The 23,358-nt window shown below is 40.3% G+C and overlaps 2 protein-coding genes across 2 annotated transcripts in view; both read right to left on the bottom strand.

Moving 5' to 3' along the window:
* PYGO1 (pygopus family PHD finger 1) overlaps positions 1 to 473 on the bottom strand; it is a 13,904-nt gene extending 13,431 nt beyond the window's left edge. Inside the window, exon 1 of the mRNA XM_027688505.1 lies at positions 404 to 473. Coding sequence (XP_027544306.1) covers positions 404 to 473 — 70 coding nt within the window. The remainder of the gene's footprint in view (positions 1 to 403) is intronic.
* A 12,036-nt stretch (positions 474 to 12,509) lies between these two features.
* The window catches only part of PRTG (protogenin), a 78,546-nt gene continuing 67,697 nt past the window's right edge, over positions 12,510 to 23,358 (bottom strand). The window contains 7 exon segments of the mRNA XM_027688477.1: positions 12,510 to 13,748; positions 14,857 to 14,961; positions 15,950 to 16,115; positions 17,075 to 17,195; positions 17,783 to 17,965; positions 21,455 to 21,625; positions 22,389 to 22,516. Of these exon segments, the coding sequence (XP_027544278.1) occupies positions 13,365 to 13,748; positions 14,857 to 14,961; positions 15,950 to 16,115; positions 17,075 to 17,195; positions 17,783 to 17,965; positions 21,455 to 21,625; positions 22,389 to 22,516 (1,258 nt within the window). The 3' untranslated portion in view covers positions 12,510 to 13,364.

Genomic DNA, 23,358 nt, shown 5'->3' with positions numbered 1-23,358 from the left:
GCGCCCGCGGGGCTCCCCGCGCCCCCGCCATAAGCGCGGCGGGACCGCCGGCCCCGGCCGCGCCGCCGCTCCGAACAAAGGCGCCGCGCCGGGGCGGCTCCGCCCGCTCCGCCACCCTCCGCTCGGCCACCGCCGGGGGTCGGTCCGGCCGCGAGGCACCCCCGGGGCGGGAGCGGGGCAGGGACCGCCCCCCGCAGGGGCCGCCGTGAGGGGAGTCGGTGCTCGGGAGCGACTCTGGGCCGCGCTCCGGGGCCGTCAGGGGTTTCGCGGCTCGGCACGTGCCTCACGCCTGCTTCCCGCCCCCGGGCTGCGGCTCCAGGTCATCCCGGCCCACGCGGGGTGTTCCCTGAGGGGCTGGAGAGCCGCGTTCCGGCGGCTCCCGAGCGGGCGGGAGGGCCCTCACAGGTGTCAGCCGCCAGTCGGGTCTCTGGCCTGAGGGTACGACACAACCCGCTGGGCCCGGCTGGTGCCATCGCGCTGTTGGTGAACCCTTGAAAAACACACAGTGACTGGTAAAGCGCTGACGGTGTCACTGCAATTTTGAGGAAGCACATTCTGCCAAGGTTTTCTGAAGTGGCTGCGTTTCAGAGGTGTTACATACAGAGTTCACCTATGATCTAGATCAACACTGTTAATCAACTGTATTAAAAATACCTTTTGAATAAGGATTTATCCTTCCTTAGCTGGGATGAAAATGCCCAGCTGTGCAGGACGGGGTTTGCTCACATGCCTGACTTCACAATTCCCAGCAGTGCTGTTTCTTTATATACCTTCTTGTTAGGTGGATAGTTGGTACTTTTCCAGTACTTGGAACACTTTTGCTGAAGGGAGAAGTGATGTTTGTGTGCAGGTTAAGGTATTGGTATGACTATGTTTTTACTTTTACGTGTCTAACTAAATGAAGTGGAGAAAGTAATTCAATTTATGTCAATTTTAGTGCTTCCCTAGACACCGTTTTTATTTGTCCACAGTCTCTCACTTTGCAGAGATCCCAGAACACGTGTACCTCGAAGTACAGCGTACTGCCAGCGTCCTCACGGGATCTCCTGCTTAATTTTGTGTAATCTTACTGAAGAGAAGTATAGCCTGTTATTAGCAGGGTGGGTGTGAGCTCATCTATATTTGGAGGGAGATGTGCCGTATCTGCAAAGACATTTGCATTTTCTGTGCCGGAGCTTGCTGCAGGCCTGGCTGATTCTCCCAGGGCTGCACGAGCTCTGCGCACGGCTGCCGTGTAATGGCATGTAGACTGTAATTATGGATGCGCAGATTGATGTCACTGAGTCTATAAAGGTTCCTACGGGGAGATTGTCTGCATCAGAAATGGGAGCTGGGATTTCAGATTTAACCCAGTGCTCTAGTTGCAAAAAAATTATGTCTGTTTTGCTGTTCAGCCAAATTCAGCCTTAACTTGTACTCAGGTCTTTTGTGAGCAGTCTGAGAATCCTGTTGGATCAACTTTGTACTTCTAAACCCTCACTGGAAATAGCTGATGCAGTGTCTGAAAGGAACTTATTCACTGGCTCAGGTGCCTACAACATCATCTCAAATATTCCCCAAAAGTCTATGGAAGTTCTCATTATGACACACTGTTCACCACCTGATAAGCCTCACTGCTCATTGGTTGTCCTTGAAATTACTCCTCTTCCTCTCAAAAGCTGGCATTTATTAAGAAAGCTTAGGGGTAGATAGTAGCAACCTTCCAACACCTTAATGGAAGTTACCAAGGAAAGAGAGACAAAGCTCTTAAGAGAAGAGTGTGACAGAAAAATGAGACTCAAGTTCAAATGAGCTTCCAACTGGCTGGGCATGGGGGGTAGGTATTTTTCTGAGGCTGCAACCGGACTTGCCTTTCTCGTATTGGCCTTTTTAGCCACCGACACGCTTGCAAGAAAAGTGGGTAGAGCCCTTCCCAAATCTTCGTTCGTGAAGCCTAGCCATGATGATTTTTCTGAGGCTAAGCCAGCTTTGGGACAAGAAACTAAAGAATTTGTATAACCTCCATTCTGGGAGGTTTTCAAGACCCAACTGGGCAAAACTCAGAAGAGCCTGGCCCAAGTTCAGTGTTAACCTTGCTTTCTGCAGGAGGCTGGGCTCGAAGTCGACTGCCAGGGTCCTCTGAACTGTAGTGATTCTGTCATTCTGAAATAATTTTCTTCTTTTTAACAATAACCAACCACACAGAAAGCTCTTCTTCCCAGCCAGTTGTGAACAAATACTGCTGTTCAGTATTTCAGAACTCACCCTGACTGTGAAAAGGGTGGCTCTGGGGAGATGACAGTAACTTCAACCAAGTGACTCAGACCTACAAATGTTATTAAGTATAGAGGAGCTGGTTTGATAACTTCTAGGTTCTCTTCCTTCTGAATTCAGGTTCAAAGGAAGGCTATTGAGTCTTTCTGTACAAACTACCAGAAGGCAAAGGAAGTTTTTTTACCAATCGTTGTCGTAGCATCTGAACATTCAACATTGCATTACAGTTTCAGGAGAGAAATATCAATGAAACATGGATCCACAATACAGCATTAACACTTAAAAACAAAAACCAAAAACACTTATTGCATCTTCTCACATGTATCTACGCAAATCTCAGGAGCAGAGAGTAGCACAGCGTAGAAGCCCATTTTGACAACATGTGATTGTATGCAAATGTGCTAGTGGAAAAAAATATAAACACCTCAGAGGAATTTACTGATGTTTATGGAATTTAGAAAGGGAAAACATGAAAGATTTTTTTCTGTTTGAATTTATGGGGGCCAAGATATCATGTCAGAGGAATAAAATTAGAAAACCAAAAAAAAGCAAGCACAGCATCAGAAGGAAAAAAGTCAGAAACTGGCTGAACTGTGTAACTCTGCCACTTCCGGTACCAGGGGAAAATACAGAAGTTTTTCTCTCATGTAAGCCAAATATGTTCTAAAATAAAGCACATAGAGCTTTACTGTCATTTATCAACTCATTGCAGGAGATTCCCTACATGGCAAGACAGAAATGGACCCCTGTGCAGAGGACATGGACCTGGGAGTCCAGCAGGATCCTGCGGAAGGGCAGTGCCAAGGTAGGCAGCACCATCCAGCAGCACCTGTGCAGGTTTTCTGGCATATAGACCCAAAAGTTGAGCAGCCAATAGTCTCTCCCACCTGGACAGAAAGTGTTGAGCTGGACAAAGGGGACACATTTCATGAAATCTGGATTGTGATCGTCTTAGCTCATAAAAGTATTCCAGCATTGGTAGATTTGATTGCCCTACCTGCTATGAGGGAAAAAATACAGCCATTCATTTTTCTAAAAGGCTTTCTTTTCATGTCACACGACTTTAAGTGCTAACTCTACAATCTTGTACACGTTCCACAGTACTGTGGTGATAAATAGGACTGTTTATCAAGGCTGGAGGGAGAGTCTGTCAAGCCCAAGACAACAATAAAAACCTGGTTTTGTTGTTCTGCTGGAGTTACACCTCTTCCTCCAGACTCGTTTGTTCTCCTCCTCCACACCTCCCTTTGTTGGTAGTAAAACTAAACATGTGCATGTTTATAAGTCACACTGAGATGTGCTTTTTATGCCTTTTTAGTCTGGCTGGTTATGCAGCTGATACTCTGGGAAAATGTGTTAACCAGGTCCCTTCTGGGTCTGTCAGATGTAGAGCATCTCTCTGCCCATCTGAGGGGTTGTAACTGTGAAGTGAAACAGTCTGAGCTCAAGTCATGGAAGCTATTTCAGTGCAAGCTGCTCCCCTACTGGTGAACACTACATCTGTTCTGGTGATGGAAACCAGGTCTCACCAGCCCACGTCTGTTTTGTTTCTGCTTTTAATCAACAAAAATTAAAACTGTCTAAACTCCTGCATTAGCCATTCAGCCACAAAACGTAAAGTACAAAACAAAATCTAATTAATTTTTTATTCATGTTTCAACTTCAATCTGAAATGAATATAAAACTGTTAGTAGGGAAAAAGTGGTTTATTAATTGGCCCATGAAAGAATGTAAGATTTTTTTTCTGTAGTCCAATGCATTAGTTTTCTCAGACACAAGTCTGAGAATGATCATGCCTTTGTCTAATCACAAGGCAAATCACTGGCTGATGGAACACATTTTTCTAAGCTTTGCAAGACAAGTTATTAGAGGACTGATCAAAAAATGTCTCAGAAATGTGTACAAAGGGCACTCCAGTGTCATAGCTATGCTGGAACAAAATTTTTAAAGTTCAAAGCAAGCTCTTAGTTCTGAAACTGAGCAAGACTAATTGATTTTTTTTTTGAGTGCACACTTACCTTTTTCAGCATACAGTTAAAATATGTATTTGCTCAAGTATTTCAGAAAAAAAGCAACTTTCAGGCACTCAGATACTCTTACCAACAACACAACTTATAAAGTTAAAACCTACAATTTTCCAAAAGTTATAAATTATAAAATTATATATATATAATATATATATATAAATATATATATTTATATATATAAATTATATATATAAAAATTAATTAGTATCTAAACTATTAAAATATGAATATGATATTGACTAGGAACTTACATTTAATTATTGTATATATATATATATATTTATATAAAAACCAAAGTACAAAAGTTTTTACTTTAGGAAGAAGAAGTCCAGTGTGTGTATATATACACATGCATTAAAAAACCTCATTTGATCTTCAAGTCGCCAAGGAACGTAAAACCTCTATAATAAGTAAAAAGGAACTTTCAGTTTGCCATGTTAACACCAATATAACAAATTTCAGAAAAGAACAAATTTATGTTCAACAAACCTTTGTGGGCTTCTCTGAAAAATGGATTACTACCTACTCAAAGAGGTGGTCGTGTTGAGCAACGAATAGTGAAATGGGGACACTCTGTGGGGAAAGGAAAGAAATGCAATTTCTTGCACTTTCTGGATCATTGTCTTGAATCCTTTGCATTTTCCTGTTTATCATGGTCTGATGAAAAGAGAGGCAAGCATTTAATTCCTACACTGCATCACTTACAAAACCCCAAATAAAGGAAATATATTACAAACATTGTTAGAAAATCCAGTAAAAAAACTCCACTATGAAATCTCAGCATTCCGACATCCTAACAAATCCAACTTAGTGATCTCCTTTGTTTATTGTGCAACAAAAGTAGGGAAGAACACAAGAACAGATCACTAAATATGCCTAAGTACACCATGACCTAGTTACATAGATGCTGCACTCCCCCATTACAATTGAGAGCAGCTTCCTTAATCCCCAGGCTAAAATTCACATGAAATCCAGGATTTCAAGAAAAGAATGTGGAACTAATTATTTAAAATACACGCGCTATCTGTCCACAAACACCAAACTGAATTGAATTGCTTGACATATGTCTAGTGGGGGTGATTCCAAATCTGAACTTTAAAGGCAGAAATTTTGGGATACTATACAGATGTTCCTACAGGGACCCTATAATTTAGTTATCTGTGACTGCGGGGCTGGGCTCTAAGTTTTGGCCCCACTGAGCTACAGAAAAGGAACACCATCAGAAACTCTTAAAACCCTGTTGAATGCTAAACCAAGTTGCAGAGTGCTCCTATTAAAAGGCTGTTTTCCGGTCAACCCAACTACAAACGGCAACCTCATAACTTGAGGTGAGACTTCTAAACCTCGGGATATGGCACTGCTGAGTGTCAGTGTGCTGTCCCATCTCTGGCCAGGGCTCAAAAGCTCATCATGGAGGTGACTTCTGAGTCTTCACAATGGCACAGGTGAGCTCCTGGGCACTGATGGTGATTGCAGGCTGTGCTACAGTGGCTTCTGACATGCTGACCTTCTTCACTGATGTTGTCTTACTCTGTGTAGATCACAAAGCTACAGATGCAGTGTATTAAAAATGAGACTGCTTTCCTCTTTAATGTAGTTATTTTTCTGTAAAGTGTTGTAAAAACCGGTATCAGAATTCGTCCTATTATGAACTAGAGGTTGTCTTGCTTTTGATTTGGCAGAAGAATTTTAATTGAAATGCTTAGAACTCAAGCCTGGAGTTAACTTACCCTTTGAAGCTGGAAATCTTGATCTCAGGGGATTCATTCTGCCTTGACTGTGGATTTTGTGTAAAGCAAAGCCAGATTGTCTTATTTGGTAGAGACTGAGCAAGCTGTTACTGACTTTTAAATATTCAGGATCTATTCCAAAGCATGACGGTTGCTAACATGAATAATTTTTAATGGATTTTTTTTCATTATTTTACAGTCTGTGCTGTAAACTATCTTACTTCCAACTTCAATTGCATAACCTAATACAGGGAAGGCTATGAGCAAGTAGTTCAGTGGGATTGTTTTAAGCTAATATGTCTATAAACTGCAAAAAGTGAGGAGGCAGCATAGACTGAGCTCTGTCACTCATCCCCTGGTGATAGATTTCAGCAAACCAGAGGAGTTAATCTCCTAGATCAGCACACCAAAATGCAAGTTGTTAAAAAGCTGTAGTGAGCTGTAGTGTATGCAACACTTTTCCTGCTTTCATGTGGTGCAATCGCCTGGCAGTCTAGCCAGAAATCTGCTGCTTTACTCATGAAAATCATTTTTTCCCAGTCTATTGCCATGCAGATAAAAGGAAATTCAAACCCATTCTATTAACATGAACTCTGGGGAGTCCCCAGCCTATTTCCAAGTAAAGTAGACTCCATTGCACTGGGCACTGATTTAAAATGTCCCATGGAGGAGTATAACAGGAAAGATTGTCTTCTATCACACACAGAAATTCACTTTCACCCTTCTAAACTGGGGATGATTACAGCATCCAGCATCCCCTGGACCCACCTGGAATTTTGGTCAACTTCCAGTGACATTTGAGCCATCTCTCCGGTGAAACCCTGAGGAACATGGACCACTTGGCAGCACTGCCAGAAAACCCTCTCAGCTGGTTCTTGCTGGGCAAATGGGGATTCCCACCTAAGAATGGGCAGGAGTCTCTCAGAGAGCAGCTGGCAGCCAAATGTGCGTCAGCCCCCCAGGCCTCTATTGCCAGCCAAGGGAGATCCTGTGGACTAGAGATATCCATGCATGGTATCCCTTTCACTAAGGCACAGCTAGATTCTCAATTAGTTGCATTTTCTGTATGCCTTACTGGTGCATTCCTATGTAAATGAGATTTAAACTATGGGGCTGAAATAAAGCTTACACTCCACTTTCAGGTAGAAACAATATGTTGTCTCTGTCAAATCTGAACGTGTTTACCTGGGGCTCCAGCATGCAGGTTTGTGGAGAGAGAGGGGTTCAAATACCATCTTCTTCACTATGTGGGGAGGAAAAGGTGAAGCCAAAGCAGAGATCATGCATGGGTGTTCAACAGCAGTGGGACACAAGAGATTTTGGGTGGGAATAATTCCAGGTACATAAGTGATAAATGAATACATGCTTGGGAAAATTCTATGAATTTCAATGACAAGGCACGTGCAGTTTACTCTCTACCTCTTTCTATGACTTCAAGTGCCAACATCTCCCTATCTGCCCAGCCTGAAATGAGGCATTGTAGTTACAACTTCTCTGCTTTGAGCCACTCCTCAGACACACTGAAAATAAAGTATTCGGCAAGTAGCACTTTTACTAAGGAAAACTTTTATTTCAACTGTGCAATCAATCAGTATTTAGACAGCAGTTCCATAAACATTTGGCATTTAAACTTCTATTACTTTTTGGCATGACCTTGGGGTAGTATATAAACAACCCTGGAGGGGAAAAATGAACCAACACACTAGGTAACATTTACTAGAATGCTAGAAAAAGAAAAACAAATCCACATTATTAAACAAAATAGTTTTTAAAAGACATTAAAAAGTTACATTCAAATCAGGGCAAACATTGGCTTCCCTCACCCAATGGAATTCACAGAGCTGATCCCCTGAGACAAATATAAAATTAATACAATTCAGCTCCATCCTCCATTAGCCAGTCAGCCATTGCTGCCCTTAGAAGAAAATGGCACACGGAGTGAAAGGATCCAGAACACCACAATATGAGATACATACCTGGCTCCTACACTGGCAAGTCATTCACAACTTAAAAAAAAAACCAAAACAAAACAACAACAAAAAAACCAACAAAAAAAACCAACCAAAAACCAAAAGCCAAACAATCAAAAAGCAACATTTGTATAAGTCAGTTTTTCATATACAGTCAGTCTTCACTGAAAACACACTAGGCAGGTGCAATGTGGGTATATGCAATCATGAAAACCAGAAAACTTATTTTGAAGGAGCCCAACTCGCAGTGGAACCAGAGGGCCCAACACAGCAAAACCTTAAGCACAGGTTTACATCCCTTTTGAGTCAATTAGGACCAGCATAAGTACAGAGGAATTCCAAAGAAATAAACTTACTCACATTTGAGCCACTTACTCACATTTGAATTTTTGTTCTTTTCATATGGGCCCCTATGAACAGAAAATAATTTGGGTTTGAACTTGTATTGAAGAACAGTATTTTTTGAAACACGTCCCAAAATATAGTTACATAATTTTATTATAGAAAGATGCTCAGTATTTCCTGCAGACAGTTAAATCCCTCTGCTTTAAGAATTGTCTGCTATTAGCAGAGCTGCAGTTGCAGCAGCCAGTAAGTGTGTAACAATTGTTCAAGCTAAGAACCACTGCAGCAATTACTAAGTGTAATTCTGCTTTCAATTTTATGAGAATACTGTCAGTAAATTGATTTCTGAGAAATTCCACCAGCGTTACATTTGTGCAGCTCTCTTTGGTTGGCATAAATGGGATTTTGGGCTAAACATGGAGTGCCCTACAAACCTACCAATGTTAGGAGATGGATTTTTCCCTGCATGAACTTCTTTATGTAACAAATAAAACGAGCAAGAGCTCCTGGTCTTAGGTCTTCCAGGTTTGCTCTGAGTAACATTTTACTGAGACCCAGCAGTCCATGGTAACTCCATGGTAACTGCAACCCAGGTTGCAGCAAATGATAAGTCATTCAAGTTGACTTAATTTGCAAGGAAAAAGAGGTAAATTGACTTCAATTACTCAGTATTTACTACAGGCTGAGACTGTAGAGTTACATGGAGAGTTACAGTGGACCTCTTATGCAGGTGACTTGTTATCTTCCAAAAATCCATTTGCCAGTGGGAGTTTTAACCACTTAAGAATTCTGTCCTTCTAAAATAATAATACAGTGGAGATTTAAAAAACAAACAAACAAAAAGCTTCTTTTGTCTGTCCTGACTATGTAAAACTGAAATACAAATTAATTCTCCCATTGGCTTAAAAAGAAACAGGATGATGGCCCTTATTTGAATAAAGCAAACAAGATGAAGCTAATAGTCTAAAGCATGGGATTAAACCCAAAGAATGAACTATAAGAATAATTAAAACCAGGCAAAGTAATCTCTTGATACCCTTTTCTGTTAAAAATCTCATCAGTTATACAGAAAATGCAGAGCTAATATAGGAAATTACTGAAAGTGATATGTAGATTTTTTTAGTTTTCTCTTACAAAAGCAGAACTATTACAAAAATAATCAACTGATATGCCCTGTTCTACACAGCATACACATTCTCAATTTTCTTAGATAATTCCTAAAAGATGAAAATACTTTTTATTTGTTAAATATGAAGAAAGTACACAAGTGGAACTGTGGGCAGATTGAGCACCTAGTTTTGGATCCAGGCTCTGCAGAACAGGCATTGCTGTTGCAGCTGAAGGGCAGAGTCCTCACTAAGAAACACAATTAGCATTGCAAGTCAGCTTTCAAGGTTTCCTCTGTAAGTTTTGATGCTTTTCAAGTCACATAATTTTTGCTCTTTTTTTTAAAACACAAGGGTTGCATATACACTCATTACACCAGCCATGGCTCCTTAGTTCTCAGTACAGTTAAACAAAATCAATTCACATAGTGTAACACTAAATTCCACATTTATGTTCATCTTTCAGAACATATTTAGAAAAATTCATAATTAAGAAATTATATTTTTTTTCTCCAGGATCCAGTTTCTACAGACATAACCAAGAAAAAAAACACCTGGAAAACCTGAAACCAGTCTGCCTGCTGTGTTCTGCCAGCTCTTTCTGGGCAAATGGAATTAAGAAGTTTACATATAAAAAAACTCCTTTCCTTAGACAGCCACAGGTACAAATTTTTAAGAAAATTAATATCTGTAATATCATATTCATAATTACCTGTATTGGCTTCAAGGATGTGAAGCATTTAAACTCTGAGCCCATTTCTGCACTGTTACAATCATGAAGGATTGATTCTGCTATTGAGATCAATAAATAAACTATCGATTTCTACACAATTTTTCTGGAGATTCCTTTGCTTACCTTGTTGGAGTTTTCAATTGTAAGACAAACTTCCTACCACAAAATCTTGTGATATATTACTGCTAGGCTATAAATTTTGAGGAGAGGGTATTTTCTGTTCTGTAGCAAATCCCTCTGTGCCAGAGGGAAGCACATGAATGTAGACTGGGTTCTGGAGAAGTGTATTATATTTGGTTAAAATAAAAGTAAAGAAAAAGACAGAATAATTAATGCCTAACTAAGCTTGCCTATATGCTGAGGTAACCTTAAATATCTTTGGTTTTCTTTATTTGCTGATAAGAAGTACCTTGATAAAACATTAAGTGATCAATAGAGTTCTGGTCTCTAATACACTGAGTATTTTCAACTCTTTGGCTTATTGAACTTAGAACATCTGTAGAAGATTGACAGATTTTATATGAAGTCTTTTTCACTCAAATTATCCATAGGTTAAACTGCAAAGTGGATTTATAGTATTTACCTGTAATGAAGGTTATAAAATTACATCTGATTAGCAGTACTTACAGCAAACAAGTCTTTGGAGAAGCAGTTACCATCTGCATATCAGCTCTTTCTGAATTAGACTAACAAAAGAGGCTACTCTGAAAGATGAAGTGTGAAACTTCATGCTACAGTTACACATTCTTACTCTAATTTTGATTAATTCACACTTTTCCTAACTAGAAAGAGTACTCTGCTGTACACTAGACATTCTGCCTGACGAGACCAAAAATAAATCTTTGGTGAAAAGGTTTTCTTTTTCTTCAGCAAGTAGATAAAAAACTGTTCAAAAATATTTTTCTTAATACTGTATTGTTAATCAACTACATGCTGGAGAAAAAAAATTACACTTGGAATTCTTTGGAGATATCTGCTGGTATTATAACTTTCTTTAAAGGCTCTTGTAACAACAAGGTAGTTAAAATTGTAGAAGCATACAATTCACCTATGCAATTGGCTACTACAATCAAGAAGCCCTATTGGTTTTTGTTAGTAACTACTTATACAATAAAATGTATTCAGCTCTTCAAACCTATAATTTTTTACCTAGTTTAATTATTTTTGGACAACATGTGGCTTCCTTCTCTTCTACAGAAAAGTCTTTGGTACAAGATTATTTTTAAAGCATTTGAATCAACACTGTTTTTTGGAAGGTGAATGTGAACTAGCAAACAGTTCTAAACAGAACTCCAGCAACCAGAGCCAGATTCCTCAGCACAAACCCACCAGAAGAGTAGGGCTGACCAACAACTTCTTACCTCCTACTGATACATGAGGAACAACACAAGTCAGCCTGGCCCACCTGGAGAGTGACATCTCAGCCCCAGTAAAGTCAATGGAGTTCTGACAGACTTAAATAGAGCCAGCAGTTCCTATGGTTGATTTCTCACCACATTACAATTTAAACATTTTCTTTGAGTAAAAACATATGCCTAATTTTTTTCCTTTCCTTTTCTTTCTTTCTTTTTTTTTTCTTTTTTTTTTCTTTTTTTTTGTTTAAGTAAAACAGGGAAAGAGGAGGAATGAGAAGAAGACTGGATATAGATACAGGCAAGTTCCTAACATTGGATGATTCCAGCCCTCTCCCTGTCTCTCGCTCTCTCCTATTAAAAGCCAAAATGATACCCTGTCAGTTTGCTCCACATTTCTGTGAGGCAGCTTAAAAGTAACAAACTGTTCCCTGAGTACAGGAAAAAACAACATCAACAAAACCCAAAAAACACTAGAATAATTTTTAAAGGAGGTAGTATAAAACAGGAATTGCATGGGTTCGAGGCAGTAGCAGTACTCACCTCTTTCAACAGACTCTTCAACTAAAGCTCTGGCTTTATTATTTCTCATGGTAGCCTACTAAGAGTTTTAGATTGGCATATGGTAAACTCCCTGAGCTAAAATTCCTGGCTAATAGCACACTAGGTGAAGGCAAGGAGCGGGGTTGCATTCTAAGAACAGCTCTGAGACATATTACAATGCTAGCAGTGCTTATCAGCACTCAAAGCTGGGTAAAAATGGACTATAAACTCATGATACAGTTTACTTTAAAAAATCTAAGAAGGGTTTAAGGCATCTTTCTGTACTCCAAAGCAACTTTATGAATACTAAAAAGGCATAAGGCAAATCAGTAATTTCATAATATATAATGCAAGGCACCATTGCTAAGAAGTACTGTGATACTGGAATACTCAGCATTATTATGTCTTCCATGACTCTCAGGCAGGGCCACGCTGTTTGAAAATGCTGAGTACTTCTTCATTTTGCCATGCTTTTTAGCCTTAACTGTGAATAAAGGGGCAACATTTGTCACACTGTGGGGAATCCACCATGTCCCAGAGCCCTAAGGATATAGCAAACATCCTGTCAGCAGTTGCTGGCACAGGTATCTGGGGAAAAGGCACTGTCCTAGGCTTACTGGGGTTATAAGAAATCAAGAGGTACAAAAGATTTCATGTGGCTCTCTCTACATGTGGAAGCTCCAGTTTTCCCAGTTTTTAACATACTCTGTGTCAACCACATTGAATCCTAACTTCTTATACTCTGAGGTTTCCTTCTTTTCAAAGACAGAGCTTCAGCTAAACAATCTTGTTCACCAACCTATACAACTCCCCGATCGCTGAGCACATACATATGCACACACACATACACATTCTACACACAACTGGGGGGGGAAAAAACCAAACCAAACCCAAAAAAACTCAAAACAACACTACTAGGAAGTATCATCAGTTCCATAGCTGAGACCAACTAGAACACAAATGAGGTAAAGCAGTCATCATTCAGAGTTCACCTCTCGGCAAACTGAGGTAGATAGTCAGCAAAAGGGCCAACAGCCTTCCCTTTGCTCCAGTGACATATTTTTAACTTTAGTCAGAAATCTTCACTCCTTTCACATTTTTTGACCACCGAACATTCAAAATGAGTGAGTTTTAAAAAAAAAAAAAACAAATCAAAATAAAGCAAGAAAAAAAAACAACAAACATTCAACAGAAATATGGATCACCTGCTAGGTTAGTCAGGCTTTCCACAATAAAACTTTGGCTTCCTGTTCATTGTCCTTCGAACAGACATACTGTCAGAATGTCTGGCGTGGCCCCAGGATGTCAGTTCTGCCCTGCAGGGTGGATCTGAGGAGGTGAGGTAGGAGTCTGGTCAGCAGCAAACAGCAGGGGAGGCTCTGTGCAGTCACTTATGGCCGGGCTCATGGTGCTCGTACCCAAGTCACTGCTCACCAAAGGACTGCTGGTGGGAGGGGTGGCACTGCTCACAGAGGAGAGATGTATCTCGTCGTTGGATTCATGAGAGAACCTTCCAGAGTCGCCGGTCTCGTGGCTGCCCTCGCTGTTGGCCGAGTGCTCCGTGTCGGCAGCGATGCTGAAGGGCCCCTGGAAGTTGGGCTGCTGGCCCGGGGAGCTGGGGGAGTCCTCGCTGACCAGCACGGGGGGGCCTGGCTGGTACAGACACACCTGCACAAACCTCCTCGGAGCCTACACCAAAAGAGAGAGAAAAGGGTTGTTGAACCTCTGAAATTTTTACTGCATTTCCTGCCTTCTATTCCACCAGAGTGCTCCTAACAGCACTGCTTCAGAACAACCAGGGCTTTCCTACAGGAGTTTAAGAAGAATCAATCTCAAGTCTTGCTCATACTTTTTTCTTCCATAATAGATGAAATAATCCTTCTAGATTTGCATGGGTAATCAAAAATTATTTCACTGCAGAGACCTGAACAGTGTTTTAAAAACACACTTGGTAGAGTTCCCTCCTGTCCCCTCATGCATATTCTTTAAGCATTACTCCTGGGGTGATAGCAAATATTTTTCATATAGAGGCATCAAAAATACACAGCTGCTTCTGGAAATACTTTTGAATATGAATTTACAACATGGATATCAAGACTTTCTATTTCTTAAACACACAAGAGCACAAAACAAGTTACAATGAAATAAAGAGTAGTTACATGCTCCACAGGTGTGAATTTGCATTACATTGTTCCAGGTTCGGTTGAACACTTCAGTTCTAAACTATTATTTTTCTCAACCAAATAGCAAATGTTGATAATTGGCAACAATTTCAGCAGCCAGACAGTTCTACTCAGATTCTCAATTTCCTCAGTACTTTGGGTATATCATTTAGTTTCCCTCTTTTGTTTCCTTTCAGCAAACAGAAGTTTTGGCTGTCAGGGTAGGAGAGGATTCTCTATATTTTAATATTATTTTTATTTGTAAATACGTATTTAATTTGTATTTATATTTATACAAAGTGTCTGCAGATGTGGTACATGTGATGTACACAGAAATCCTTTTGCTCATAGATAAAAAAGCAAAGTCAAGAAAGTGATCAGTTAATTGTGGAGAGTTGCAGTGTCTGACAACTGTAAAGAGTTACAGTGTCCTGACAATATCTGTCAGAAAATGAAATATTCATAAGACTTTACTATGAGATAGAACACCACCAACCTTAACATAACTGAAACTATCCAATTAAAACTTAGACCATTAATTATGCTTTTCCATAAATAGAGAACTACATATCTTCCTTTGCAAACACAGGGTATTAGAGTAAAGATTGTGCATCTTTGCCCATTGGAGCAATTACCTCCTCAGTCTTCACCTTCTTAGTATCTTGGAAGAACAGCCACCTTTTCTTGCTGTTAGCCTTTGTCACAGGCCCATAGCTGTTAATAATCAGATCAGATCCTCCCTACAACAGAGGAATATGCAGACATTTATTTTAATAAAGTAAATTTCTAAGATATTTGAAAATATTTTTGTATTCCTACCTATTGGCTCTATACTGAAAATGAAGACAGATGAAGTCTCAGTGCTGAGTCACATTTTTTGTGGTCTGGTACTCATCTGCTCGAGACAAGTCAAGAACAGATCCACCAAATCTGGGAAGCCCACCCTCCAGACCCAACAGCTGTAATACTGCAGACACACAGCAAAATATTCCAGCTGCTGCTCTTGCTCTACTACTTTGGATGTTAACCATTCACAGTCAGAGAGTCTGTGCCTGTACTGGGCTCCATTTCCACTCCCCAGCTCTTGCATACATCCTCAGAGAGCAGCCCCATTCAAGTTTGCAGTGTGAACAGAACAAGCCTTAATTCACTATGTCTGCATGTGAAAGGAAGGTTTGTCTGTGGTTTTGTCACAGTGGACTCCTGGGCTTGAGATTGTATACATCCACTGGTAAATCCTGCCATCTAAACTAATTTATAGTTTGATCAAATATGAGTTTATAAACTGTAACATTGTCTTTCCAGTAAATATACAGAGAAATAATACTTTCTTTAATAGCTGCTTAGTGCCATACTTGACTAGACTGTGCACAGACACTTGCTGAGCTGGCTGCTGACAAGGACTCTCACTTATCTCCTTGGACTAACAGAGGCCACCGAGCAGCCTCGAGTCTGTGGAGCTTTTATCCTGTGGTGCTGTGCCAGAGCCAACACTGCAATCTGCAGAGTACAGTGTAAGACAAGTCCAAACCAGATCTCTAGCTGAACTTTCAGATAAGTCTTGAAAATTTGAGCCTGGATTGCCAAACTTGTGCTTGTTCCGTTAAAAAAAAAAACCTCCTGGGGGTTTGTAGTACACATATTTTACATTTGATAAGGACTCTGATGTTATAGGAATGAATTCTAAAGAAAGATTTCTGATTTGGGAGCAAGCAAAGCTCACAGTACCTTAGCATCGATGAAGCTGTTTCCCACTATCATTGGCAGCAAGGATTCTTCATTCTCTGCAATTCCTTCAATATTCTTCTCCACCTCATTAGCACTGGCTAATGAGATGCTGGTGTGTGACAGCTGGTCAGTGTTTTGCTGCACTGGCTTAGGAGCAGATGTTTTCCTACACAATGTTAAGTAGGAAAAAAATTGACCCACAGGAATAAAATACAAAAAAAATCAAGGATAAACTTCAAAGCTACTATTAATCCAGTAATACTGGTATACTCTCGGCATTTACATTTTGTTATGTGATACTCCTAACTCCCATGGAATTTAAATGTTATTGCTTGTGATAAAAATAACATCTGCTTCCAGTTAATCATACACAGTAGGCTACAAGCTTATGAGCAGACAGGAATTGTCATGATTAGTAATATTACTTGGAGGAAGTAACCACTAATGATATTAAGACCTTTCTGCCGTGCTACACAGAGACTGTCTCCCAACCCATATTTTTCCTGTATGAATGCTAAAAAGCCCTTGTTACTGAAATACGCTGTTAAAGAGTTTTAAATTTATTATTTAAAGTAACTTATATTTGTTCTGATCCCAGAGTTTTGGGCAGTCACTAGGCCAGTTTATACCCTATAGCAGCTCATGACAGACAGACAGACAGATGGTGGCTTGCACCACTGCAAAGAAACTGCATCCTGGATCTGCTGTGGAAACTGCATCATGGAACTGCTTTATGTCGGAGTTCCTTTTGTCCAGCAACACCCAGGGGGGTTAAAGCCTTGCAAAACCACGTCTGGGCAGGCCGGAGGGTTAAGCAGGAAGAGCAGATGATGGCCAGCAGCATGCTCATCTGACTCAAAGCAGGGTTTGCATTTGGAAACATGCCTCATACTTAGTTGTCAAAGCACCACCACTGACTCACTCTGTGGGTTCTTCCTCCTTTTCACTGGAGAATGGGCTCAGGTAGAGTAGGAAGAGCCAACAAAGTGCTTTGTTTCCAATGCTAGTAGAAACAGGTGAAGAGACAGAGTACTTCAGAGAACTTAGCACTCTTGGAGGAGGAGGCACATCCCAAGAATGAGCGCGCCCTGAAAAAGAGCTCATTCTTCAAGAACAAAAACATACCTGGCTTTACTTCGATAAATTAAGATCAGGATGCAGATAAGGATGCAGGTCAAGGCTATGCAAACCCCAACAACAATGCCAGTCATTGATTTCTGGTCCAGATGGTAATAGTCAGAATAAGCTATATCAAAAAAGAACATAGAAATGCTCAGTAGATAAGAAGAGTTAACCCCTGCTCTCTTGTCAAGAAATTAATAGGGTTACAGTCACAACCACAGAGACAAATGCTTCCTTCTAATGAGATTTCCAGGCCTTCTCTGTCATGCATTTTGACACTTCTGAAAATAAAACTCACAGACCAAACAGAGAAGAGTCTGGTCAGTGCAGTCCTGGTGTGGGAGGGGAAGAAGGGAATGCCTCTTGGGATGGACCCAGTGCTACTGGGTATCTCAAGACATAGAGGACTTGGAGGAAATGTCATAGAGGAGTGGCTGCAAAGTTGATGTTGATGTAAAATTCAAACCAGTTATGTACTGTCATTTGATAGACAGATTTCCAACTTCCAAGCAAGAGCATTAAAGCAGCTCAGTGTTGAACTGAGATAAAAATTCCAAAATCATTTCATTTAGAACAAGAAAATGTTTCACTGTTGGGACTACCTCACATAAACCAGAAAGGTTTACCCAAAACACAGTTACAAGCTAAAACAAACAGGGATCTTTTTGCTCCAATACTTGTGACAGCAGTGATTAAAACATTGCTACTGACCTGTGGAATCTCCGGAATCCAAGCGTTTGGGTCTCTGATTAGATTCCGATGTCTCCTTCGGCAGGACAGCAAATTCCACTGCATTTGAGAAGGGTCCTTCTCCCACTTCATTGGAGGCTGCTATTTTAACCAAGTAGATGTTTCCTGCTACAAGGTTTTCCAGCAAAGCCATGGTCATTGCTCCTATAAAAAGATTTGATAGACAGTTCCAGTTAAGACAAAATCTGTGGGAACAGACCAAGATTTAGACACTGGGACCTACACTTTCCTTCCAATACCACCTGCAAATCTTGTTTGAGGACTGTGATAGCTTTGACACCTTCTAACCTGCACATACAAGGAACAGAATGAAAATTGGGCTTTGTCTTCTTGTCCCTTCTGTCCTTTCTCTCCATCCTGCTTGAACACAGCACACCATGAACTTCCAGTATAGTTTGAAACCAAGAGTCAAGTATTGAGTACAACACACAGCACACTAATCCTAAATCTGGCTACATTTCAGTGTAGTAGCATTTATGCTGTGATCAGATCTATGAGCAGATAAGCCAAGCTCATAACCAGATTCTAAGGCAGCAAAAGCAGAGAGATGGACCTCTCTCATATATGCCTCTCCTCAATCCACTGTACCATGAATGTGAATGCAAATTGTCATAACAAAAGAATTCAGGTTCACTTTATCGAATTTCAGGTGTAGTTGGTTTAATGAACAGGATAGCTTTGCAAGAGTACATTATACCACAATTTTAAAATAAAATTAAGCCCTATTTAGACCTGTGTAGGCTTCCTTGATTACTGTGCATCTAAGCTGTGCTACTAAGAATATTACAGAAAATGCCTTTTTCACATGCTAGGGATTCATTTCCTAAAGTCCCTGAAGGCAGGAAAAGAGATTAAGAACATAAATAGGATTCACTTGCATTGTCCTTAGACAGGCAAAACTCCTATCAAACTCAGTGAGAGCTTTGCCTGCCCATGGACTGCACACTACTGCTTACAATTCCAGTTCATTTCTAAAATGCCTGTGTTTCTTGCCACCATAGAAATATACTGCTTTTCTTTCCCTAAATAGTGGCAGTTACAGGACCAAATCTCTGTCTTGTTCTCTTTCACATATTCCATTCACTTTCTCAGACTTAAGTCAAAATTTCAACCTTTTAAATCAGTTTGAAAAGCTAGAATTTATAGTATCATGGGAACCTATATAAAATATAAGCTTGTTTTGTTGACAGAAAAGATTATAAATTTGGCAAAAAGGAAGCTACTTCAAAAGCGATTTCAGCTCTTCCATAGAAAAAACCCATTAGCTGAAAGCATTTGAAGTAAAATGTGAAGTATCTGTAGCCAAGGGAGCTGTAATATTTAGCACCAGCAAGGGTGAAAGGTCACATTTCAATATTACAGGCTCTTTCCCACCAGCTCCTTTCAAATCTGCTGCATGGCTGAAGCAAGTGAGCACTTTGTGCTGATTTACTGCACACCAAGTGTGTAAAGGCTGTAACTTCTAATCCACTTGAAGAGAACTAGGGAAGGGGGGGAGGTGGCTGGAAGATAACTCCCATCATGAATCAGCACCAAACTGCAGTTACATTCTTTGGTTTTACCATGCCTAACACAGGCTCAGTAAATTAGAGGGGTTTGGTTTTTAAATTGGTGGCAGGGTTGATTTATTTTTTTATTTAAGGGGCCTGTTTCTGGGGTCAAGATTTCACAAATCTTCTGCAGAACAGGTTTAGCATCGAGACAAAACAATGCTATATACTGCATAGGGTTAGCTGAGCTTATCAGAATAAATGCATTAAAAAACCCAAATCCTACTTCTATCTCAAATTACCTATGAAAGTACTGTCACAGGACTATCACAGTATTTGTCCCATTTTACCTCTACATCCTAGTTTTCTTTCACAGACTTTTTCACCTATAATTAAGAGCGTAACAGATTGTCCTAATGTCAAGATGCCTGAATTCCATGCCATGCCTCAAACCCTAATATATCTGTCAAAATACAAAATTTGTGACTCTAACATTGATGGACATAGTAACAGACTGAGATTTACAGCTCTCCATTTGCTCATTCTCTCCAGCTCTTTCAGTGTGGGAACACATGAAAATGTTTACTGTTATTGCCATCCCCTCATCCGAAATCTCTGGTGAAACACTATCAGAGATGATGTTCAGGCATGGCTGAGCTGAAGGATACATCTGAAAGCAATTCAGCCACTTTGCTGCATGCAGCAAATACAGTGTATCATCACCAGAATGACAAGATTTATTCTTCAAATGTAAGCTCTCTGTGAATTTAAGTCTGCTGGGTTTTTTACTGAGTAAAAATTAACAGTAAATTCATCCTCTAATTTGACAAGTTTACCTCACTGTTTCTTCCAACAATTAAGTGGGACATCTTTATTTATATTATCGTTTCTTTGAAAAATTTCAGTAGTGAAAAAACATGGGCTCAATCCTCCCCCTATAATTAGACCTGATTGGTATTTCAGACTAGCTATTTTTTACAAGTTTTGTTGAAGATTAATAGTCATTCCCTGTTATTCTTCACAGATGACCATTCTATTTGGGGCCAGCCTGACAAACACATTCTGCTCCAGCAAAGACAAAGCAGCACTGCCACCTTTCAAAAGGGCTGGTGGTCTTCTCTCCTCTCCTCAGGAGCAGGACACCCACCAGCTCTGAGCCAAAACAGTTCACTCTCAGTGATGATGAAGCAAATTGTCCTCCATGACAGCACACTCATCAAGGTTTTGGAATTTTCTCCACAGAAAATTTAAAGCCTCACTCTCTGCTGACAACTAAGCTTTCAGCCAGGTAACAACACAGAACAACAAAACAGTAACTCTTACAGAGCCCTCCTCTTAAATGGGCTACTCAAGCACATGACTTTACTCTGTAACACTGAGCTTCCCTCTCTGATTTAAGACATCATCAGAACGCTATCTATTCTGAACTTCCTCTGTTTATTTTGAATATCAACCGAACAATAAATGCTTTTTTTTTCTTTTCTGGTTAAAGTAGAAATCTCTTTTTGATGCAGCTCTTCAAATCGTAGTATTATTGTCAAAAGTGCCTACAAAAATTTAGCCCATCTCTCCATCTAATCACAGAGATGTGACTGCAGTTGATGTCACCATACCCAAGGTACTGCTAAATCAGCTAGCTGGGGCTCAGCAGTAGAATAGAGCCAGAGAGTTAAATTGAATTTGCAGAGCAATTTACTGGGAGTAGGGGAAAGTTCATTAAGCAAACTGAGCTAACTGGATTGGCAGTGATCGACAGAAATATATAAACCCACACAGCTACATTTATACATTTATTTCTGGAGAGCCAGGCATCAGATTTGAAAGAGTGCATTTACAAAATGAAACCATCACAATCATGGTTACAACAGAACTAAGATGGATGTAATTGGATTTACGAGACCTTCTGGTTCCCACACTGAGCTCCAAAGCAGCACAGACAGCCCTTCTCCCCTCACCTTCTGAGTTTGAACTGGGTTTTAATACCTTTTCCCGTGGTAATTATTCTAAACTAATTAGAACTTTCATGTGAACATTTATATATGAATTTATTTCTTACCATAGTCCAAGGGAGCTGAAAGTAACAAAGCATCTTATAAGTAACATCATTGTTTGTCCAGTTCATAGGTTTGTGATTTCAGTTTACCTTCTCTGTGCAACACTTGCCATTCCCCAGCAATCCAAGACTTCCTGGATGCGTAGAGGATAGTGTATCGTGTAACAACTGTTTCAGGACCATCAGGTGGCTTCCAGGAAACCAAAGCAGTATTATCCTCTATCAAAGTCACCTTCACTCCTACTGGAGGGCCAGATGGTGCTGTGAGAACAGTAACACAATGCTATTAGGCTAACCCAATTTACGTGCAATTAAATTGCTCAGAAAGAAACTGATGTACAGAACCTAATGGCCACTGCCACATCCCAGAAACCACACACAAACAAACACATGCTGCTCCTCGGGAGACATCCTGTTAGCTCTGACCTGGTCAATAGATGAGGTTCTGGAAAAACAAAAATTTCGTATTTTTTCCTTCAACTCCAGAAGGAAACAGTCACTGATAAACCCCCACTTCCTTACCCTGTGAACAGGTGCATCTCAAACATTGCATTGTTGAGAATATGAAACCAAAGTTTTGGATTTTCCCCTTCCAGGCTGACAGCAAAGCAAACCAGCTGCTAGAGTAGTAGATGTGTAATATTCCTACAGTTTCCAAAATTTCTGGGGCTTAAAATATGTTTCCATAATGCCTATGAATCAGCCCTACCTCTTCAATATGTATTTTAAAGTTTTTATTCAAGTTACTTCTATTCAGTAGTTGCTAATGGTGAAAGCATATCTCACTTTATATGAAAATCATTGCTGATTTAAGGTGGATTTTGAAAAAGAATTTCACAGTTCCAAACCAAGGATTTTCCTGACAGCATTTTTCTAGCTCTTACCAAGAAGAGCACTGTCTGTATCTCAAAGGAAAGGATTTCTCTCGCCTGCAGACAGCTGAAGATTAATAAGCAATTTTTCAGGCCATTTGGTTTACAGCTCTTTCTTTTCAGAACCACGTGGTCCTCTCCTGGTTCCTTACCTTCTGGGAGGGTGGTGTGGTAGACTACAGGACTCCAGGGACTGGAGAGCTGGTCCACATGCAACCGAACTGCAAATTCATACATAGTTTTTGGCTCAAGACCTTGAACTAACATATGAGTCTCTGACCTGTATAGATGAAAGAAAAAAAATAAATTTAACAGCAGCAGTTGACTTGAAGATCCCAAACTCAGATGGTATCTCTTGATCCCATGAGTAGATTCTCACTGTAGGCTCAACAAAGGACAAACCAGTTCAAGCCCAGACACGTGGCCCACCTGTGCTGCCCACCTGAGGTGTGCTTGCACTAACCCTGGAGCTCTCAGGAGGGTGTTGTGCCTGCTCTCAGTTGACTTGAGCTCAAGTTTTTATAAAGGTTCTTCGAACAGCTGATGCATAAGCAAGTCCAAGAATACTACTGGCTGGATCACCAGCAGGGATCCCAAACTCAGCTCTTTCCACATTTGTCCATAGGACACTATGTTTCCAGCTGGAGTAACACAAACTGCAACCAGCATCACAGCTGACAAGGCACATGATATTGGCTCCTGGGTCTGCTTCTCAGTTCACAGGCAGACACAGGCTGCATGTGCAATGTCCCCTTCCACTTATGGCCTCTATCACCTCCCACATTTAGGGGATTTCTGTAGAATATGAATGTTCCCTACTCATCTTGTAGCCGCATTTAGTAATTTATTTCTTGCAAAATCGATTATATTAATTATAATATTGCAGTTTACTATTTGTTCACAAAGTTAATTGTAGACATTTCACTTTATTTTAATTCTAGGGGCGGAGGGAAATCTTTCATATATGCCAGGGTTAATTCTGGGTGATAACACCTCAGTCAAGATTAAATCTCAATTTAAAATGGTGTTACTCTACAGATACTGCTTTATTAAATCTCATTTAGTAGTTTCATCTTCCATGGTGCAAAGTCAGTCACCAATATTTGCAATAGTCTCATCCTA

This window comes from Neopelma chrysocephalum, unplaced genomic scaffold (genome assembly GCF_003984885.1).
Source record: "Neopelma chrysocephalum unplaced genomic scaffold, ASM398488v2 Primary Assembly neopelma1_75, whole genome shotgun sequence".
NCBI lineage: Eukaryota > Metazoa > Chordata > Aves > Passeriformes > Pipridae > Neopelma > Neopelma chrysocephalum.
Note: the sequence above shows the minus strand (reverse complement) of the source record. Positions and strands in the feature narration are given on the sequence as shown.